The sequence below is a fragment of the Brassica napus genome, chromosome A1 (genome assembly GCF_020379485.1).
Source record: "Brassica napus cultivar Da-Ae chromosome A1, Da-Ae, whole genome shotgun sequence".
NCBI lineage: Eukaryota > Viridiplantae > Streptophyta > Magnoliopsida > Brassicales > Brassicaceae > Brassica > Brassica napus.
This window is the reverse complement of record NC_063434.1, coordinates 6,611,890-6,634,433: the sequence shown is the minus strand read 5'-3', so window position 1 is coordinate 6,634,433 and position 22,544 is coordinate 6,611,890. Positions and strand designations below refer to the sequence as shown.

At 32.5% G+C, this 22,544-nt stretch overlaps 3 protein-coding genes across 3 annotated transcripts; 1 reads left to right on the top strand and 2 right to left on the bottom strand.

Annotated features, from left to right (window-relative positions):
- Positions 1 to 35: 35 nt before the first annotated feature.
- Positions 36 to 2,605, bottom strand: LOC106347882 (calcium-dependent protein kinase 15). Its single transcript, XM_013787495.3, has 8 exons — positions 1,745 to 2,605; positions 1,398 to 1,541; positions 1,166 to 1,318; positions 980 to 1,092; positions 732 to 899; positions 521 to 648; positions 346 to 445; positions 36 to 265 (listed from the first exon to the last, which is right to left on the bottom strand). The coding sequence occupies exons 1-8, from the start codon at positions 2,562 to 2,564 to the stop codon at positions 167 to 169; spliced, it is 1,725 nt and encodes a 574-aa protein (XP_013642949.1). The 5' UTR covers positions 2,565 to 2,605; the 3' UTR covers positions 36 to 166.
- Positions 2,606 to 2,722: 117 nt separating this feature from the next.
- BNAA01G11770D lies at positions 2,723 to 3,660 on the bottom strand. Its single transcript, XM_013787496.3, has one exon. It carries the CDS (start codon positions 3,365 to 3,367, stop codon positions 2,846 to 2,848), a length of 522 nt encoding a protein of 173 aa, XP_013642950.1. The 5' UTR covers positions 3,368 to 3,660; the 3' UTR covers positions 2,723 to 2,845.
- Positions 3,661 to 19,548: 15,888 nt separating this feature from the next.
- LOC125576115 lies at positions 19,549 to 22,425 on the top strand. The gene has a single exon (XM_048735489.1). It carries the CDS (start codon positions 19,549 to 19,551, stop codon positions 22,423 to 22,425), a length of 2,877 nt encoding a protein of 958 aa, XP_048591446.1.
- Positions 22,426 to 22,544: the final 119 nt, after the last annotated feature.

Genomic DNA, 22,544 nt, shown 5'->3' with positions numbered 1-22,544 from the left:
TGCAACTTGTATGAAATCTATCTCAAGTCAAATGATTGAATATTCTAAAAACATAAACTACTTTTTTCTAAAACTTTTCATCGGTTTAGGACTGGAACACTTTACGCAAATGAATCTAAGACAAATGTTGGGAATCAATACTAATGTTATATTCCTCCTTTTTCGACTAATCAGTCAATGGAATGGAAGAAGTCTTCCCTTGTTGTGGCTGTGTGGTACCACTTCTCATCATCGCGCAGAATTCTTCATAGTTTATTCTTCCATCCTGCACAAGAGACCCGTTAATATGAATTTTGGCTCAGAACTTCTTTAGTTGGTTTCTATGTAGAGGGAAACAGAACTTACATTATCTGTATCTACTTCTGCTATAACTTCTTTTATGCTAGTTTCATCTCCCATACCATACTCTTTCATCGCTGACTCTAACTCATCCATTGTGATAAACCTGTGTAAGCCAAACCCATCTTAGTATCTCACAATAGTTCTAACTTCTAAGTCTATATTTTCTCCATGAACGTACCCGCTATTGTCTTTGTCGAAGTATTGGAAAGCTTTGAATAAGTGCTCATCTCGGTCCAATCTGTATCTATGCATCGTTGCTGAGATAAATTCAATGTAGTCGATTGTTCCATTGCCATCTACATCAGCCTGAAAACATATTATTTAAAAAGACTTATCTTCTCAGGTTCTGTCTTTTCAAGAGAAGAATGTGAGAGAATAGAAGTACTAACAGCTTCCATGAGTTGTTTAACTTCAGCTTCAGAGAGTTTAGAACCGAGTCTAGCCAGCCCGGTTTTGAGTTCTTCGTAAGTGATAGTGCCACTTTGATCAGTATCCATATTCGCAAACATGGTTTTAAGACCTTTGATTTCTTCTTCTGATAGACTTTCAGCAATAACCTGCAAGAAACACAACCAATGATCATGCAAAACAGAAGAGACGGATTACTTCTATAAGAGAAGTTTGTAGTTTCTTTAACCTTTAGAGCTAGCTTCTTAAGCTTGTTCATTGCTCGGAACTGCTTCATCCTAGATAACACAGCACTATCAATAGGATTATCCGGTGCTTCTCCGCCTCTGATCCAAGGATGCTCTATGAAAACATTACACAACCGCACTTAATATTTTGTTTAGCAGCTAATCATTGATTAAGTGGACATTATTACCAAGAGCTTGTGCCGCAGAGATTCGCTTCCTAGGGTCCATAGTGAGCAACTTCCTCACAAGGTCTTTAGCACTCTCAGATATAGATGGCCATGGTTGGCTCTCAAAATCAATTTCTCCTTTTATTATCTCCTCAAATATCCCCTTCTCAGTTTCTACGTAAAATGTGACAACCACAACAACATAACTAAATGGACAAACAAACTCAAAACAACTTCTCAGCTTTTATATTACCTGCCCAAAAAGGAGGCACACCACAGAGCAAGATGTAAAGAATAATCCCTGCACTCCAAATATCGATCTCTTTGCCATAACTTCGTCTTAATACTTCAGGAGCAACATAGTACGCACTCCCTACTATATCTCTGTACACTTTCCCTGTAGATTAAATGAATTCAAGATTATCAACTAACTGAAATGGCATAACTTGAAGCTTAGCAATATGTACTATAACAAAATGAGCTAAGATTCTTTAAGTAATAGTCTATTCTATACCCACACCATAACTCAAACATTCATCAAAGTCTTAAGAAATTTAAAACAATAAGCAAATAAGAAGAGGATTTGGTTACACATCTCACCTTCTTCAATGAACACAGACAATCCAAAGTCAGTAGCCTTAAGCATAGCGTCCTCATCTTTACTACTAAGCAAGAAATTCTCAGGCTTGAGATCACGATGCATCACACCCATGAAATGACATATCTGCACAACATTCAGCACCGATCTAATAACACCAGCAGCTGCTCTTTCCGAGTAATGACCCTGAGCTATGATCCTATCGAACAACTCACCCCCACCGCACAGCTCCATCACAAGATGTATCGACTGTCTATCCTCGTAAGCGCCTCTGATCTCGACGATGTTCTGTTGCCCTGACAAATGCTGCATGATCTGAATCTCTTTCTTGACGTCGTCTCTGTCTTGCTTCCTCGTTAGCTTTCGTTTGAGTATGGACTTGCACGCGTACGTGTTTCCCGTTGAGTTCTCCTTGCAAGTGTAGGTTATACCGAATTGCCCTCGGCCTATCTCGTGACCTAACGTGTAGAGTCTCTTGATCTGTTCGAAGGGTTTGCCTAGGATCGTCTCTGTTTCTAGGAGAGCGATGGGTTTCAATGGTTTGAAAACCTGATACTCTTCGATTATCTGCTGATTGACGGGTTTGGATTCTTGTTGTTCTTGTGGATTATGATGATGATGATTCTGAGTCCTTGTCGGAATTTGAGGCTCGGTGACGTCACGAGAGACATGAGTTTGCGATTGATTTGTCGGAATTGAGCTATGTGCGGTGACGTCACGAGGGACATGAGTTTGTGATTGGTTTGTCGGAATTGACCGATGTACGTTTCCATTGACGACGTCACTCTGTGTTCTTCGATGTTTGCTGCTGAAGCAACCCATATTAGGTTTTTTATTTATTTTTTCTGAATATCTTGTGTTCTAGGTTAGAGGAAGAAGAAGCACGATGGGGACAATGTGGTTTGCTCGATCTCACAAGTTTTGTTTGTGTAAGAAAAATATTTGTTTTTTGTTTTCTGCCGTCATTAACGGTTTTGATCTTTCCACGGAAAATAATCCATTTTTTTAACATGATAATGACATTATATTGTATGGTGCTTAATTACTCCAAGTCTATGTACAAATTGTATTTATATATATTCGTAATTAAATTAAGTACCTACTTAACCATCAAACCCGGTCTGGCTCCACACGGCGTCTCTAACGCGTCTCATGTCTCTTCCTTTTAACGTCCTCCCCACGCCTAAAAACATTGATGAGCTACCGTCACCGTTACGGCTACGCGCCACGTATTCATGAGGCGGCACCATCTCACCATCACCCACGTCAGAAGTATTGTCGTTATGTAATGACTCGATAGACTCCTCTTCCTTTGAGATCTTGCTCCACTCAGGCACTTTCACCGGCGCAGAACTCGCCACGTGTTTCTTCCTCCGTCCATCATTGTTATCGGCCAGGCCACCCATGCCGCCTCCGTTGTGTCTCCGTTCACCGCCCGTCGTTTTGGGGGAGCGTATGGTCCATGCGTTTGGTTGTTCATGAGCCTCCATCGCCGACCAGACATCCTCTTCCATGAGCTCCATCTCGACGGCGGCTTCTCCATCCATGTGACGGTCACTGGACTTATGATGATCCCATAGAAACCGCTCGCTCCGGCTAATCGTTAATCTGCGACCTTTGCGCATATTTATCTTAATGTTAAAAGGAAAATGTATAGATGCTTCTATTTTTGTGCTAAGTATCTCTATGAACCTACTACAAGTCAAAAATTAAAACATGTTGCGAAAGTTGCAATATGTTTCAAGATCTCTTCTTGATTTGTCTTATGGCTCTTATGACTGAAAGATCGAAAAATGATGATGAGCATGTGTGAGTATATAAATTAGATGTGAAGAGTACTGTTTGCATTTAGTTCACGTCAAATCACCAATACAGTAACTAATATATTGTAATTTTGATAAGTTTGACTTTACTTTCCTAAAAGTTTTTTTCTTTCTAATATTTTCCTCAGAACACACGAATCGTTTAAAATAACCGGTTCGAAACAAACTATGAATAGTAACATCAATCTATACTATTATTTGAAAAGTGAATTTGCTTAGTTGTTATCTTCTCAATGATTTTAAGAAATTTTAATTATTTATCATGCTTTAGTAATTTTTATTTGAGAAGTGAATTAGCTTAGTTGTCATATTCTCCATGATTTTAAGGAATTTTGATTATTTATCATGTTTTAGTAATTTTTAGCTGAATCAGTAGTTCATTAATTTGGATAATATTATTATTTTAAATTAAGTATTAGTAAGTGTTAGGATATAATCTATACTATAAATCAAGATAATCTCTATTTTTGAGTATTTTTTTTATATTACAGTTAAATAATAATATAAATAGAATATGTAAGTGATATTTATCGTAATCTATCTTATATTATAACAATATGCAAATGCTAATACATAAAAGATATAGTTAACTAATATTATATATAATTAATATTTGTTATAATCTATTTTATCTACATTATTATTTGCAAGTGATTTTTCGCATTCGATCTCTCACGTTAAAAATTAGAACGATCGTTGTACCCTTAATAAATAATTAGCTTAGACATTAGTTAATCATAAAATATTTACAGTAAAAATAAAAATTAACCAAAAAAAGAAACATATTATAAAAAATATATATAATTAGTGTATATCTCAATGTTCCCGTTGATGCAATAGTGTTATACATATTTTAATGGTTTATTTTATGAATTTATATTATCAAGATAAACATGTTGTTACAGTTTCTATTTTCAATATGTTCTCACGTACATCATTTTTTATTCCTTCTTTTATTAGGTTTAAAAAACAAAGATGTGTAGTTATATATTAATGAAAAATAAAATTTTGTAAATAATTCATTATATAATTAATTAAAACGAATTTTATATAAGTAATATTAGATTTTTAAGTTATATTAGGTAATTTGTTATAAATTATATAATAAATTTTCAAAATAAAATATATTTTTAAAAATAAGTTAATTATTATATATTATGTTTTCATCTGGAAATAATATTTTAAAAATTATGATTAAAAAATATAATTAAAATTAATTGAGAAAAAAACATTTGAATAAGGATATTTTATAAAATATTTTTAATATGTGAGTGTTTTAAAAATTTAATACAATAATAAATATATATATATACATGTATATATATATATATATATGAAATTTCATATATTATCATACTGGTTTTTGAATTAATAAATTATAAACTAATAAGTATTCGTAAAAAATTATCCCCGCATGTGCGGACAAAAAATCTAATTTATCATGAATAGTTTAAATACGGGATACATATAATATATTTATATTTTACAAACAAAAAAAATAATGATACTAAATTCATTTTTAAAATATATATTTTAATAAAAAAATATTTTATATATCTGAAATATGAAATTTTATACGCCATTACTGAGATTTTATATGCCATTATTGAAATTTTATAGTCAGTAGCTTATTTTATATAAAAATTATAATTGCGCTAGTTGTCTTTAAAAATAATAATTTAAGTTTTTATTTAAAACTAAAAACAACATCAGTATCAAAATTTTCTACTGAATCTTTATTATTATGTAATCTTATAAATAATATTATAATTGATTTTTTATCATAAATAATAAAAAAATTGGGTAATTTTGAGAGAGTTTTTTTGAAAAAAATGATTTACATAAACCATATTGACCACACCGTTATACAAACATATTGACCTACTTTAACAAGCCTGTAAAGTAATATTTTGTTTTGTTTATTATTTTATTTTTCTCTTTATCCAAGAAAACAAAATCAGCATTGCGGACAGATACGTCCAGCTAGAGAATGCCTTCAACGTTCGTAAGGGTATCTCCAACCCTACTCCATTTTCAACTCCAAACATCATTATGGAGTAAAATCTTCCCCAACCCCGCTCCATTTTCAATTCTAAAATAGAGTATGGCTAGGGTTACTCCATTTATAGAGTAATCTTACTCATTACTCCATTTTGGAGTTGAACTTTTTTTATTTATAAAATGATCCTTTGAATCTTTAATATTTTTATTTCTTACTTAAATAATATTTAAAATGATAAAATATCATGAAAATAGTATATTCCACAAAGGTTTATTTAATAATTTTAAATAAATGCATAAAATAACAGAAAACATAAATAATTAAAATAAAAATAACATAAAATAAGTAATTTAATAATCTGGAAAATCTATTCTGGATCCGCTAAGGTCGGTGAAATATTTTCCAAACGGAGAAGTCTGAGAAAGAGCTTGTTGATCTTGTGATTCAACATTTCGCTTTGATATTATTTGTATTTGTTGAGCTTGAATATACGCACGAACATTTGGATCTTGTATGGATGAGCGTGAACTCAATGCACCAATTGAATTTGGAAGAGAAGCTCCACCTCCGGGTATCGAAATTACAGAAGATGAAAATGTCCGATTTCAAAATTTTCTTGCTCGATTTATGAATATCAAAGATAAAGAAGCTCATTTTTCATTACAAAATGCATTAGTTGATCATTTGTGGAAAAAATATTCTAATGCTCATTGTTGAACCCACATATATGTTGTCTTTTTAATGATTTCTTGTACTTTTTAATAAAAAATATTTAATTCAAATAATTTATATTTTAATTATTTATCGTAAACATAAAATAGTTAGGGTTAATTGGTAAATTTTTATAAATATAAGATTTTATTTGCAATTATTAATAAAATAAAAATAAAATCATTTAAGAAATATTATTTTGGAGTAGAAAATGAAGTAACACATTGGAGTAAAACCATACTCCATTTTGGTGTTGCACTATTTTAAAGTAAAAAATGGGGTAATACATTGAAGATGCTCTAACGATATAAGAACTATCCATCCGAAAGATTTCAACCATAACTATAGTTTTAGGTGCCGACGTTTTTCGTGCGTTCTAAACTTTATATAAAAAATGAGAGGTAAATAAATGTAGGTAGCTCCTCTATTGAATGTATTCTCTAATATAAGGACAATTCAAACAATAGAATAGACTATATGTCAAGTTAATAGTACAATGTATATTTGGCTTATTTTATTGGGGTTTTTGCAAAATTGACCTACAACTTAAAGTCAAACACAAAACTAACCTCTTTTTTTTTTGAAAATTGGTTTTGCCCTATTCACCCCACAAGTTCATATAATTTACGAAAATGCCATCAATTTTTTTTTTCCGAAAATGACATTTTTACTCTCTCACCCTCATCATCTTCAAGTAATTACAAGATTGCCATTGTCATCAATACCACAACCACCATGAACAACCAATTTGAAGCTCTTAATGCTCCCAAAATCGATTTACGCTTCTTCTTTTTCCATTCTTGTGAACTAAACACAATATATCTCTCACTTTCTCTCAACAATGAACTAAAAAACCCAAGATTTTGATTCTAAAATTTTTATGGTTCATAGAGTCATAGAAGCTAACGATTATGGGTGGGTGACTTTCGTTTGTGATTATGTGTGCTTGGAGAAGCCTTATGTATGCTAAGGAACTTATCTCACCAATTTAAGGTATGACATCGAGTTTTTTTCCAGATCTGTTCGTCAGACGACTTACTTGGGAAGTCGTCTGGCTGTAGACGACTTACCTGGAAGTCGTCTGGCTGTAGACGACTTACCTGGAAGTCGTCTGGTCAACGCAGAGGTTATTTTTGCAATTGACTTTGAAATCTGTAACCTGAGACGACTGAAAGTTAAGTCGTCTACTATTGTTTGGTTTCAAAAAAAATTCCAAAGAACCTAGACGACTTACATTTCAGTCGTCATAGGATAGTTTTGCATTTGACTAGGTAATTTTAGAAGTTTGACTTCCCCAGACGACTTACATTTTAGTCGTCTGGCGAAAATTAAAATAATAATATTTTTTTAAAAGTAAACGACTTACAATTAAGTAGTCATAGGTTAGTTTTGCAATTGAAAAAAAAACTTCAAGATTTAATTATACACAGACGACTTATAATTCAGTCGTCCACCAGACGACTTAATTGTAAGTCGTCCAAGATTTTTTTCCGAGATTCTGGTCAAACCTCGTAAATCCTGGACGACTTACACTTCAGTCATCTCGTGGACGACTGAATTATAAGTCGTCTGTATATAATTAAATCTTGAAGTTTTTTTTTTCAATTGCAAAACTAACCTATGACGACTTAACTGTAAGTCGTCTACTTTTAAAAAAATATTATTATTTCAATTTTCACTAGACGACTGAAATGTAAGTCGTCCAAAAAGTCAAACTTCTGAAATAATCCAGTCAAATGCAAAACTAACCTCTGACGACTGAAATGTAAGTCGTCTAGCTTTTTTGGAGTTTTTTTTAACCAAACAATAGTAGACGACTTAACTTTCAGTCGTCCGAAATAACAGATTTCAAAGTCAATTGCAAAAATAACCTCTGCGTTGACCAGACGACATATAGTTTAGTCGTCTAGACAACTTAGATTGAAGTCGTCCGCGTCTTCTCCACTAGTTTTTAAGTCTTCTACGTTAGTTTTTGAATAACTTGTATTTTTAAGAGTGATAAGTAACTTCAAGATATGTAAAACTCATATTTACAAAATATGTTCTCTCCCTTAGTTTTACTAAATTTGACTAAGTTTTTCAATGCAAACTTATAAAAAATATGATATGCCTTGACTAGTTACTATTGTTTGTTTCCATCTCTTAAGTATTATTGTTATAGACAATAATGATGACTATTGTTATGAGTTGGAAGAAGGGTTAAAATGATTCTTAAAATGTTGTATCAATATGAAGATACCAACATTCTTGTTTATTATGATGAGAAAAAGGCAATTGGAGTTTATTATTGCATATGAGAGATCCAAAGATAAGAAAAAAGGTACTGAAATCTATTATTTCATTGATTTGTAAATGTGTAAACACATTGTTAGCACATTTAATACATCTTGAAAAACATTATTATTGATTTTACAAAAAATTCACAACTAAAAGAGTAGACATGCAATTCACAAAACAGACCACAAACAAAACTATTATAGATCATTCCTCTACAAAGACAAGCTTGGATTCCACTTGATATGGAAGAAAACTTTGTCAGAAGACTTCCAGGAAGTCCATACGACTTTTAAGAAGTTCAGACGACTTTCAGGAAGTTCAGACGACTTTGTCAGAAGACTTTTAGGAAGTTCAGACGACTTCCAGACGACTTTACAGGAAGTCCAGACGACTTTTAGGAAGTCCAGACGACTTTTAGGAAGTCCAGACGACTTCCAGGAAGTCCAGACGACTTCCAGGAAGTCCAGACGACTTTGTCAGAAGATTTCCAAGAAGTCCAGACGACTTCCAGACGACTTCCAGACGACTAACAGGTAAGTCGTCCCAGAAGTCTTCCAGATCTGAAAAACCCGCATATCCAAAAACGTTCAAATGGTTTAAAAAAATAGATTAGTAAGAAAGACATGAGACAAAACTGAAAAATTCATATAAAGTTTGGTGTTTTTAAGTCAAAGAGATTAGAGTGGGTTTGGAGAGTTTTAGTTTGGGAAAAAAGTAAGAACTTTATACAACAAGAAGTTACCAAATGAAGAAAAATCAGACATAAGAACTTACCAAAACACTCAGATCTATTATGAAAGGGAGACTTCGTCAGAAGACTTCCATGAAATCCAGATGACTTCCAGGAAGTCAAGACGACTTCCTGGAAGTCCAGACGACTTCCTGGAAGTCCAGACGACTTCCTGGAAGTCCAGACGACTTCCTGGAAGTCCAGACGACTTTGTCAGAAGACTTCCAAGAAGTCCAGACGACTTCCAGACGACTTCCAGACGACTAACAGGTAAGTCGTCCCAGAAGTCTTCCAGATCTGAAAAACCTGCATATCAAATCCAGATCTGAAAAACCTGCATATCCAAAAACGTTCAAATGACTTAAAAATAGAGAAAACGAGTGGAAGATTAGATAAATCTACATTTATAGAACACACAAAAATACATATCTAAAATTAATATATCTACCTTTAAATTAGTGGAAGATGAGTACCATTTGATTAAAAACCTGCAAAAGAGATAGATTAGTAAGAAATACATGAGACAAAACTGAAAAATTCATATAAAGTTTGGTGTTTTCAAGTCAAAGAGATTAGAGAGAGGTTGGAGAGTTTTAGAATGATGAACATTACATTTTTGTTGCAGCCATTTGAGAGGAGGAGAGAGAATGTGTAAATTTTCCTTTATATAAGGAGACAGAAAATCCAATTAGGTTAAATATTTTTGACTCAGACGACTTCCTGGACGACTTACATTTCAGTCGTCTGGTGAAGAAATTAAAACAGACGACTTACATGTAAGTCGTCCAGAAGAGTTTAATATTTTTAGCGGGAAATTAAATATTTTTAGCGGGAAACTAAAATAGAAGACTTTCCAGACGACTTACAAGTAAGTCGTCTGGTTTAAATTATTTTAGCGGGAAAATATTTTTTTTAAAAAATTTTAGGCGGGAATTTTTGGACGACTTACATGTAAGTCGTCTGTTTTAATTTCTTCACCAGACGACTGAAATGTAAGTCGTCTAGACCCTAAACATAACCTCTAAACTAGCTTTTATATGTCCGGTAAATGATCCGGTTAGGTTAAAACATACATTGGTAAAATTAAAGGTTCGGTACGATGTGGACGACTGAAATATACGTCGTCCGAGTAAATTATTCAACAGACGACTGAAATATAAGTCGTCTACACCCTAAACATAACCCCTAAACTCAATTATCTAATTAAACACTTCATAAAATCAAATCAAACTTGAAAAGTGTTTACTATACACAGAAATAAACACATATAGGTGAAAACTAATTTTTGAAAAAAACATTTTAGTTTTCCAAAATCTAACCCTAACAATACATATAATACTACAACATATGTTTGCCAAACTCCTAAACCAAAGTATTTCATGATTCACTACTTCCACTCATCTATCTTCAAAACAAATCAATTTTATCATATCTTAATTTATATCACTTAAAACTGTTTATAATTACTTGATTTTTATTTTTCACGCATTAAAATATTTTTTTACGAGATTTATAAATTATTTTTAAAATAAACTGGTACCAGACGACTTACACTTTAGTCGTCCAGACGACTTCCAACATCTCAGACGACTCAGACGATTTACTGGGGCTATATTCGTAAAAATAGCTTCTGTTTTTTTGTTTGGTCACAAAGGGCTGAGCTGTAATTTCACTAAGCTTTTAGATTAGTTTTGCATTTGATTCAAGTTTGAGTATAGGTTTGAGGTTAAAATCAAGTTGTGGGTTAGTTTTGGCAAAAACTCCTATTTTATTTCAGTGTGTATAACTGTAGTGGGGGATACATCAAACATCTCCGTATGGGTAAGCACATGAGACATGTCGCAATTCATTTGTGCGACACGTTTGCACTCATTGCAAGCGGTCCAACTATCTTGTCTACTAAAACCGACACGTGGCCTAATCTGGACCCAACAATACTTGTCAGATTAAGACCGAACTCGACGAGTTTGTTGCTGGATTAGAGAGTGAATGGCTGAAGCGTGACGATGGAGACCCACGAACTAAAGTACCAAAATCTGCATGTGGTGCCTCATTGTTTTGTCTTTTCTTTCCTTTTTTATGTTGCCTCAATTATTTGCGTTCTTATTAAAATTAATTTTATTAATCAAATTCTATCGTTTTCATTTTTATATTTTCAGTTGATTAAACTGAACATGTGCTTTGATGTGATTGATAAATAATAATTAAGCCATAAACTAATAATGAACTTTTCTTCTTCGTTTTAGCCATGAATCCAACGAAATATGTATGATCACCCTCCATCTGCCTGACTGATGTGGTATTAGTATATAATTGATTGGATATAATAAGAAGAGCAATAATTTAGTTTGCCACACCTTAAACTTTTGTGTTACAAAACCGTATAACCATGCTTACAATGACCTCTATATGGATAAGAAAAGAAAACAACCAATATGAAATAATAATCTAATTGAACTGTTCGATTTATATATATACATACGCGTTCTCATGTATATAGGACTGAAGTACAAATCGATGATCGATGCTTGTGAGGAGCGAAATCGAGTATAAAGATAACACAAAAGTCTAACCGAATGAAATAATATAAAGAGAATGTTAGACCATACTTAGGTGGATTGTTTTCGACTCTATTTATATTTGTTAGATTATATAAAAACGTATTGAGGTTTGTGTTCACTTTCCCGTATAGCCAATTCTTTAGTTCTTGTTTCTCGTTTGAAATGAAACCATCAAAAACAAAACAGGATATCCTCGTTCCGTGACCAAAACCCCATCGTCGCGAGTAAAATACTTCAGACTTGGTATCAGCCTGCTTGAAAGTGATAGAAAACTTTGTTACGGAATGGCGTTATTGGGTTACTGTGCTTGGACCACTTGGTTTCATCAATTAGGACATTGGTCTTAGGCATTAGGCCTACTTCAAGTTAGATAATTTGGGTATGGGCCGCTAAGGCATATTTCAAACTTGGTTTATTATGGTTTTTTTTTTCTTTTTTTTGTCGACGTCCATCTTCTAAGATCAAGTGGTAGTCACGCTTGAGTCGTTCCGAAAAGACGTTTTGTCAGGCTGGATCTGATCTATATGGGAAAAAAGAACACCGGTACATCTTGCCTCTTTGGCGAGAGAATTTGCAAGAGAATTTCTAGTCCTCGGTATATGACCGATGCTGAACTCCAAAAAACCGGCTCGTAGAAGTCGGAAGGAAAGTAACTCGGAAGCAAAGGCCGGCTAGTCAGTAAGGTTAGCAATCATATCCACCAGATCGAAACAGTCCGTCTCGATATAAATCACGGTGTACTGTAACTCTCGTAAACAGGACAACGCTCATATGAGTCCTTCCATCTCTGCATGGAAGGCTGATAGGCTTTTCCTGCAACCTTGTAGTCCAAATCTTTCGACTCCCATTTGATCTTTGTAGAACCACCATAAGCCACTGACCGTGCTATTATCGATCTATGACGCATCGATTTGGCAGGCCGGACGTTGGGGAACCACATGAAGAATCAAAACCAGCAACGAAGCAAGATGTTGCTCCTCTTCTTCTCCCTCCTCCAGTAAATTTGCTTTCCTCCAACATTCAGCTTCGAGGAAAGCTAGCTGGAGGGTATCCAAAGGGGAGATATTCTTACCATTGAAAAATTTATCATTCCGAGTCTTTCATAAGATCTATGAAAAAGTCTCAATAAGTGGTTCCATAGAGGCCACGTTTCTCTTCTTTCAAAATAAAAAGTTCATGTTTTGATAAACAGAGGTACTCGGGAAGTAACCCGGAAGGGACGAATAGTCCGATAAAGCCCACACCTGGAGGGCCGGGAGTATTCAAAGAGGAGGTGATTAATGGTTTCCTCAGGGTCACCGCATCTAGGACAGTTCCTATCGGAGCCCAAGTGTTTATAGGCGAGTCTTTCGGTTGTCGCAAAACATCCTATCGGTGCTCAAGTGTCATTATGGTTTTATAACTTCTATTTGTGTCTTTAGATCTATCTGCAAAGTTGTATAGTGACCTTGTTACGATTCATTTAATACAACATTATTGAAATTTATTTACCATATAAATAAAATAATTATTTTGTTTTACCTACAAAAAAAAGATTGTCAATAAATAAGAGATATTATTTTGATTTATGTGATTACTCTAATTTAATTATGTACCTTATACGTAAATGAACACAAATTTTGTTTTAATATGTAAAAATCATTTATATATATAATCTCATCCCGCATGTGTGCGGATCTTAACCTAGTGTCGTATATTACCAGATTACTAGACAATCTGCATGGGTCGAAGCTCAAGCTTACACTTTCTGTATAACTATGATTTTTATTTCAAAGTAAAGTCAGACTTGAGAAGAAACATTTTAGCATATTATCATATCTCATATACCCTTTTGTTGATTATGTTTGCGATATTCCTTCAGAACATTTACTTATGTTAAAATTGTTAATAGATTAAAAATGTATTCAATCTAAGATTATAATGATTTATTTTAAAATGTTTTATTGGAATTATTATTATTATTTTGGAAACATAATGTTATAAAATCTGTAATTATAAAACATATTTTTAAATTGTTATTATTTAGTAAATTGTTATTATTTAGTAAATGTAATTGGATATTTACAAAACAATTTTGGTGATTATGAAAAATGTAATTGGAAATTTTAATATATTCATATTTTAGATTTGGAAAGAGTAATTTTAATACATATTTCAAAAATAAATATTTATATTTATTTTATTTATTAACCCGTATTATAATGCAATATAATAACTTAGAAAACAATATTTTACTTTTAATAAAATAATTTTTTTAGTGTAAAATAACGCAAAACAAAATCAAACCAAATACCAAATAGTCAAATACCCTATATTAAAATACTGTAAAACTCTATAAATTAATAATGCTGAGGCTATGACATGTTATTAATTTATATATTTATTAATTTTTAAAAATAATTCCTTTTCTGGAATTTTTATTTTAGAAATTTGTTTAATAAACTAAAAAAATAGTTGATTTTACCATATATACATTAAATAAAATTTTGAAATTCAACTTTCACGTAATTGTTATTATTTTATTTCGTGTATTAAAATATATTTATAAAATTTATTTGTGGTTTAGATATAACTGTACTACATATTAGTAGAATATATTGAAGTATTGAGAAAATATAGAGATAATTCTGTTGTGAAATAAAACAAATAATACAACTATTTGTTTGTACATATATAAATGTATATATATATAGGGGAAATTACATGTTTACCACTTTTATGGTACCACTTTTCATTTTTACCACCACTAATGAGACATTTTCAAAAATGCCTTCTTCATTAAGTGACGAAAGACTCTTATGCCCTTGTTATTTATATATATAATAAACCATTATTTAAATAAAAAAAATTAAAAATAAAAAATTAAAAAAATTAAAAAAATTAAAAAAATTTATGTTTTCGAATTATAATTTTTAAAATTCGAACTTTTTTTTAAAAAAAAATTTTAATTTTTTTTTCGAATTTTTTTTTTTTTGTTTTTAAATTTTTGTTTGAAAAACGAAAATTATGTTTGAAACTATTTTTAAAAAAATTTTATATATTTTTTAAGTATTTATATATTTATTAGAATCATAAATTTCACATTCCAAAAACCCTACCCACCCCTCAACTCTAAACCCTAAGTCTAGATTAGTTAACCCTAAGGGTATAATTGTATTTTACCCTTCATTAAAAGTGAGGGTAAAAGTGGTTAGTGTAAACATGAAAAGTAGTACTATGAATGTGGTATTTGTGGCAATTTCCCATATATATATATATAAATTATCAATTTATGATTTTAATGAGACCATATATTTACATGAAATTTTCTAAAATATTATTATCTTATTATTTTATCGATTTATATCATATTTTGAACCAACTAAATTCAGAATCAGATAAATTTATAATGTTTATTTATATCAAGTATTAATTTATAGAGTATTAATTTATAGAGTTTATACGGTAAGAAGTAATTACTTTGTGCACCTACTAGTTGGAGTGATCATCTTCGTGACCATCAATAAATTTGCATTAGATACATTTTTTTTGTCAACCGCATTAGATACAATATCTCGTGAAAATAAATTATTGTAATTAAATTCATGTGTTTTGACAAAGCAAAACACCGTACACAATGCAAAGAACACATATCACGTCAACCTCTTTTTCTTTTTGAGAATAGCACAACCAAAGGATAACAAGCAGAGCCCAAAGAAGAAGAAAACATAAACTATAGTAGTAATCAACATCTTTGTCACGTGTTTTTCTTGGGATAAGTTTTCGTTATTTTTTTCTTTCTACTTCTTTTTCTTCTTAGAACAGTAAGTAAAGAAAACACACAAGTGTGATCGAAATGGCACAGTAGATTTAGAATGGTACTAAAATTCCATATTCAAAATTTACCAAACTTAGATTTATTTGTTTGTATAGTCAGATAACATATATATCTAATTTCATTACAAGCAATTTGGTTTGTCTAATGTCATAGACATAGTTCAAAAGACTAGTCAATTAAAATTTGACCCGCAAAATATATCTAGATTACTAGAAAATATGATGAATGAAAAATATGAAGCAATAAATAAAAATTATGTTTGAAAAAATACTTTTATTAAAACCCAAAACACTTATTCAAAAATTATAATTTATAAGAAAAAAGAAGAAAAATAAATATGCAGAAATAAATGATAAAAAAATCAAACAAAGTTTATGTATGAAGTGATTGTTTTGAAAGCATGATAAGTTTTTTTAAAATATCTTAAGTATAAATATTTTAAAATAATATTCATTAGTTCTTTTACTTATTGATATAAAATTTGTCTATCACAATTCAACGTATATAAAAAAAGAAAATATATAGAAAAATATTACCTTTTCTAGATAACTAAAAGAAATTATATTTAACGGCTTTGATTGGTGACCGAGTTATCATTGATTAAGTTTGAGTTATAAGGATAACTAACAAATGTTACCAATGATGGATTATTTATTTTTATTTTTGAGTTACTATGTGAGTTATAAAGTGTTATGCTTGAGTTACATTTTTGAGTTATTACTTTAATAAAATTGATAAATCAAGGGGTAACTCAACATTAAAAGAAATTACGGCTTCGACTGGTGACACGTAGTATTAGAGTTGAGTTACAATAAAATGTACGATTTGATGTAACTTGCAGTAAAAACTATGTGGTAGAAACTGTTGATTTATGTGGTGAGTTTGCAGTAAAAATATGAGTTATTATTTTATCAATATTATTTGATTGGTAACATTTTTGATGGATAAATTGCAGTATATATTATTTTAAAATATAAATAATATTTTAATAATAAAATTTGAAAAAACAAAATGCATAAATCAAAATTAACTAAGGATGTTGAAATTTTATGTACATAAAATTTTAATTACCAAACAATATTAAAAAATAAAAATTAATAGAAAAAATTAATTGACTATTTAATTGGAACTTATATAAATATTTTATTTACATAACTTTTTAATCACCAAAGAAAATTAACAACTAAAATTATAGATTTTTTAACTAATTAAAATGAAAATGTGATTTTAGAAAAGCTTTTTGGTATAATTTAGAGAAAAACTTTGGCTAACTAGTATATAACCATAATAAATTGTTAAGTATATTGTATTAAATAATATAAACTAAACGTAAAGGCTATACGTGGTTATGTATTGTAGTTGTTTTAAATTGTTAATATTCAAAAGGTAGTGGGTAGTTAATTGACAAACCCAAACTTTTCTTTAACTCAAATCTTAATACATGAGTTTTTTGTTGATGTAGATTTTAGATTTGAGTTATCATTTTTACAAAGGCTATAACTCAAAATTGTAACTCAATTATAATCAATTATAACTCAAACACAACTTCAAAATCTTAAAACTAATTCATGATTGGTAACATTTTTGATTTATATGCTTAATTCAACTTAAATCAAGTGTACTATATGTTACCAATCAAAGCCTACATGTGTTAAGATTTGAGTTAGTATTTTGTTTTGGTTTTCAACTTAAACCCCACGTTCACTTCTGAACAAATTATATTTAATTTTTTTTCTAATTTCATTTTATAGTTGTCTACGTTTATCTATGCAATTATTGAAACACTTTATATAATTTTAATTATTAATCTTATTTGGTGACTTTTTTTATAACATTAAATTATTTATTTATATGGGTGCTTTTTATTATATAGAATACATAGATTCAAATATCTTAGTTAAATTTAAATTAATATTTATTTATTTTACTGAGAATTGCATCAAATTATAACTTTTTCCTTAATTCAATTTAGTAATTCCAAGATCTCTTAATAATATGCAAAGGATTCGATTCTATTACTCATGTTCTTCCAAATGCATTCTGTATCATTTCCCCTAGTATTTGACATTTGTGGTGTGGTCCGGACTAAGGGTGTACCAAGATAGTCGCATTTGTTATCGCAAATGTGTTAAAGACACGTGCCAATATTCGAAGTTAGTTAAAAGTAAACTACATACCAAACTACACGTGGAGGAAGACAACAATAAAGTCCAACAAGAACAAACTATTTTGAGAAATTGCAACGCACACACAAGAAAGATGTGTCCAACATTGTTGTTATTACTGACTAAATCTTTTTTCTTTTGAACACATACTGACTAAATCAACCACATTGTAAATTGATACTAGAATAGATAAGCCTTTTGATATTAAAAAGAAAGTAAATTGATATTATTACCCACTTATTGGCCAGTGTTATGGATGGAAGCGACTAATTTAATTATCTGATTATACAAATTAGTTATAATTTATTGTATCGATCGATTATCTGACCTATCTTCTAACGAGTGATTTATTTTTAATAGTGTTAGATTCAAAAGTTAGACACCTCCATATTTTCAGTATCCGTGGAAAACAATGTTTTAAAAACCGGATCAAACATTGACTCGGCATTGTAACTGGAATAATGGTCATACCGGTCCAACCAAATTTAAATTTAAATTTTATTTTATATTAAGTAATTATATTATATATATGTATAACTATAAAAAATTATAAAAATTTATATCATTGTTAGAGTCTAAAAATGATATAAAAATAAAACTAATTTAAAAATAAAATATTTAAAAAATATTTAAAGAGATATTTAGAAACCAATATGATTTTTTATTAAATATTTTAAAAATTTGCAATTTTCTTAAAAAAATACTTGAATTTGGAAAATCATGTTTTAATATGGAACCGGATCATCAGTTTAAGCGAGTTTCACCGATTTTTGATCGAATTTACTAATTTAACTCAAATCCAGTTTTTGATATAATCCGGAACTGATTAGATAGCCGAGTCAGAGTCTGACTGGCCAGTCTGGTCCGGTTTTCTAAACACTAGCAGTAAGTCTTGGGTCCTGGCTCTGCTGTACTAATGGTCCCATTTATTGAAATCTGAAATCTCAAAAATACAATTAAAAACAATAAATATATGCCTGGTCTCATAATAGATTACCGTAACAATTTCGTTCGAGTACCCTTTTCTGTGTCCACTGCTATTATTTATATGAAAGTGTAAATGCTCGTACTCGTACCCGGATATTTAGTATGCCTATCGACAAGACCAATTTTAAATTCTGGAAGGAATAAATATAATATTTGTAAGCTCAAGAAAAGGAGCTTGTCGGATTGAGAGACGGAGGATGTGCTATGCACAATATAGGAAGTGTAACTTGCTGTTACAAGTCGGTTATGAGACGATGACGTGTCAATGTCTCATTGGTTCCAAGATGTTACTTTGGCGAGAAGTAAAGAAGATTTGGAAGATTTGGGCTTATCACAATATTTAGGCAACTAGGGTATTGTGTTAAGGGTATTTAACCTGATTACTTTGTGTGTATCGAGGTTAGCCGTTTTATTGATTGAAAAGCTAGAGCAAGAGGTTTGTTCTTGAGAGCTTAAGAAAGACGAGTACTCGAAGGTGTAGCTCATACTTTCTGTTTTGATAGATTAAGAATTGGTCCGTCTCTAGTCGTGTGTGACTGAGAGTAATTCGGATTAAACAGATCTAGGAAGATTGTTTAACAAATTTCTAATATACAAGAAAGCGTTCCTGGTATCTTGTGTTTTAGTTCCTATATCTGGTAGTCCCTGAACTTTCATTTGGTATCAGAGCGGGAAACCTCTGTGGTATCATACACTACTAACAGGTTGAGATCCTGCGGATTTCATGGACACCATGAAGGAACTATTTGGAATTCATAAACCCATTATGCTGGACAGCTGCAACTTTGGTCATTGGAAGGCAAGGATGCGACAGTTGATCAGAGGAATTGACGAGGATGCGTGGACTGCAGTAGAAGAAGGGTGGTCGGTGCCTACGATGATGACTGACGACAAAACTCTTGCTCCAAAACCAAAGAATCAGTGGACTGATCCTGAAAAGGCAGCATCCAAATTCAACTCTAAAGCTCTTACCGCAATCTTCTCTTCAGTAGATCTGGATCAGTTCAAGATCATCCAGGGATGTGAGCCTGCTAAGGAAGCTTGGGATATTTTGACCAACCACTTTGAAGGAAATACTAGCGTGCGAAGAACAAGGATCGATCACTTAGCTTCAAAGTTTGAAAATCTCCGCATGACTGATGATGAACCAATTGATGGATTCATATCCAAGATCAGTGAACTTGCCAGTGAAGCTTCGGTTCTTGGAAAGAAATATTATGAGAAGGATTTGGTGAAAAAGCTGTTAAGATGTCTGCCTCCACGGTTTGAAGCTTACAAGGCAGTACTGGATATAGCCGTCAACACAGATGAAATGAAGTTTGATCAATTGTCTGGTATCTTGAAGGTCCATGACCTGGAGAAATCCAATCGAACTACAAACTCTCAAAAGAGCATCGCCTTTGTATCTGACTCAAACGAACAGGACCGAGTCACAAAGATAGAAGAGAACTTGGGGCTTATGGCTCGAAACTTCAACAAATTCTTTAAGCGAATGGATAAAGGAGGAAACAGATCAAACTCACGATTTCAGAGGAACGACTCAGATCGAAGCAGCTCTCAAAACACCAGGCAAGACTCGAAGAACTCTAAGAAGAAGGAGTTACAATGTCATGAGTGTGAGGGGTATGGACACTTTCGCAATGAGTGTCCACTAGCTAAACGCAAAGAGCTCAAGTGTATTGACTGCAAGGGATTTGGACACACTCGAAGTGAATGTCCTAACAATCTGAAAAAGGACAAGTCACTTATGTGTTTCAGTGATACAGAGTCGGAGAGTGACAGCGACAGAGATGAGCTTCATTTAAACTTTATGGCACTTGTCAGCAAGGAAGAAGAACCAAAACTAGATTCAGGCATGGAAGAGGATGAAGATGATCTCAACAACGATCTTGAATCAGAATACAAGTCTCTTTTCGACAAGTTTGCTGAACTCAGTCATGAGAATCTACAACTACTAAAAGATAAGGCAATGCTGAAAGCTCAGGTGAATATTCTGGAATTGGAGAAACCCTCTGAACAAGCTACTGAGTTGTCTATACTCAAGAACTCAGACCAAGAACTGCTATCATTGAAACGAGCGATGACTGAACAAGAGAGGGTTCAAAAGCAGGTTGAGCTGAAGATGAATTGTCTGAATGAGCTACTAACCAAGGAGATGGACAAGAGCAAATTACTTGAGAATCAACTAGCTGACAATCTCAAGAAAGTAAGAATGCTCACGACTGGTACAACAACTCTAGATCATCTTCTCACCATTGGTCAGTGTCCTAGCAGTAACTGGGGATTAGGTTTTCAAGGAGCTACTTCCAAATCTGCGGAAGAAACAGTGTTCGTGAAAGGGAGTTCGAATGAAAAAGAAATTCAAACCACGACAAAGGTACAGATTAATAATCAAAAAGGAGAGAACCTAAAGATGACTGCTGTTACACGACGAGGAAACGGGTGCCATTTCTGTGGAAAGCGTGGTCATAATGTCAGATATTGTTTCTTTCGAAAAAGTCAGTATCAACGTGCATGGAGGATGAATCTTTGTTTTATGGAACCATCACTGTATGGTCATGTGTGGATAGCTAAGAAAGATCTGTACCCAAACTATAAGCAGAAAGCCTTGACTGTTGCACACAGTGAGAAGTCTGAAACACGCACTGATGTAAAGCAACCTATCATCTGCAACTTCGCGAACCTATCCACTGGAACTGAGCTGGTAAGCAACGTTGCGTACACAAGCTCTGATTCTAACTCACAGTTTGATACCCCCTGGTACTTCGACAGTGGCTGCTCAAAACATATGACTGGAAATCAGGATTTCTTTGAGAAACTTGAGTTTATCAAAGGAGGCAAAGTGACCTTTGGTGATGGAGGACAAGGAAAGATACGAGGAGTTGGAGAACTGGACAGGTCTGTCTTACCTAAGCTTGTTAATGTCTTCTATGTGGATGGTCTTAAAGCAAATCTCATCAGTGTCAGTCAATTGTGTGATGAGGGGTTAGAAGTTATCTTCAACAGCAAAGAATGTCGAGCTGTTGATGCTAAAGGGAACATTGTTCTATGTGGAGTAAGGTCAGGAAACAACTGTTACATGTGGAAGCCGTCACATCTATGCTACTCAGCTAAGGAGTCTAAATTGGATCTATGGCACAGGAAGCTGGGACATATGAATACTAATGGTCTGACCCGACTAATCAACGCTGAGGTTGTTAGGGGAATTCCAGAACTTGAGAAACAGACCGATACAGTGTGTGGAGGGTGCTGTCAAGGTAAACAAGTGAAGGTCCAGCACAAACAGATTTCAGAGATTAGATCCAAGGGAATACTCGAGTTAGTACACATGGATCTCATGGGACCAATTACTCCAGACAGCATTGCAGGGAAAAAGTACATCTTTGTCCTAGTAGATGACTTTTCTAGATATACGTGGGTGGACTTCCTGAGAAATAAGTCGGACGCGTTGGAGAGCTTCCGTATTTTGGCCTTGCAACTTAAACATGAAAAGGGTGGCATTGTGCAGATCAAGAGTGATCACGGAGGTGAATTTCAGAATGAGGAGTTTGATAAATTCTGTCACAGTCAAGGAATCAAGCATCTATATGCAGCTCCTAGAACCCCTTAACAAAATGGAGTAGTTGAAAGGAAGAACAGAACTCTACAGGAGATGGCAAGAGCGATGCTATGTGGGAACAGTGTGCCATCCGGGTTTTGGGCAGAAGCTATAGCCACTGCATGCTATGT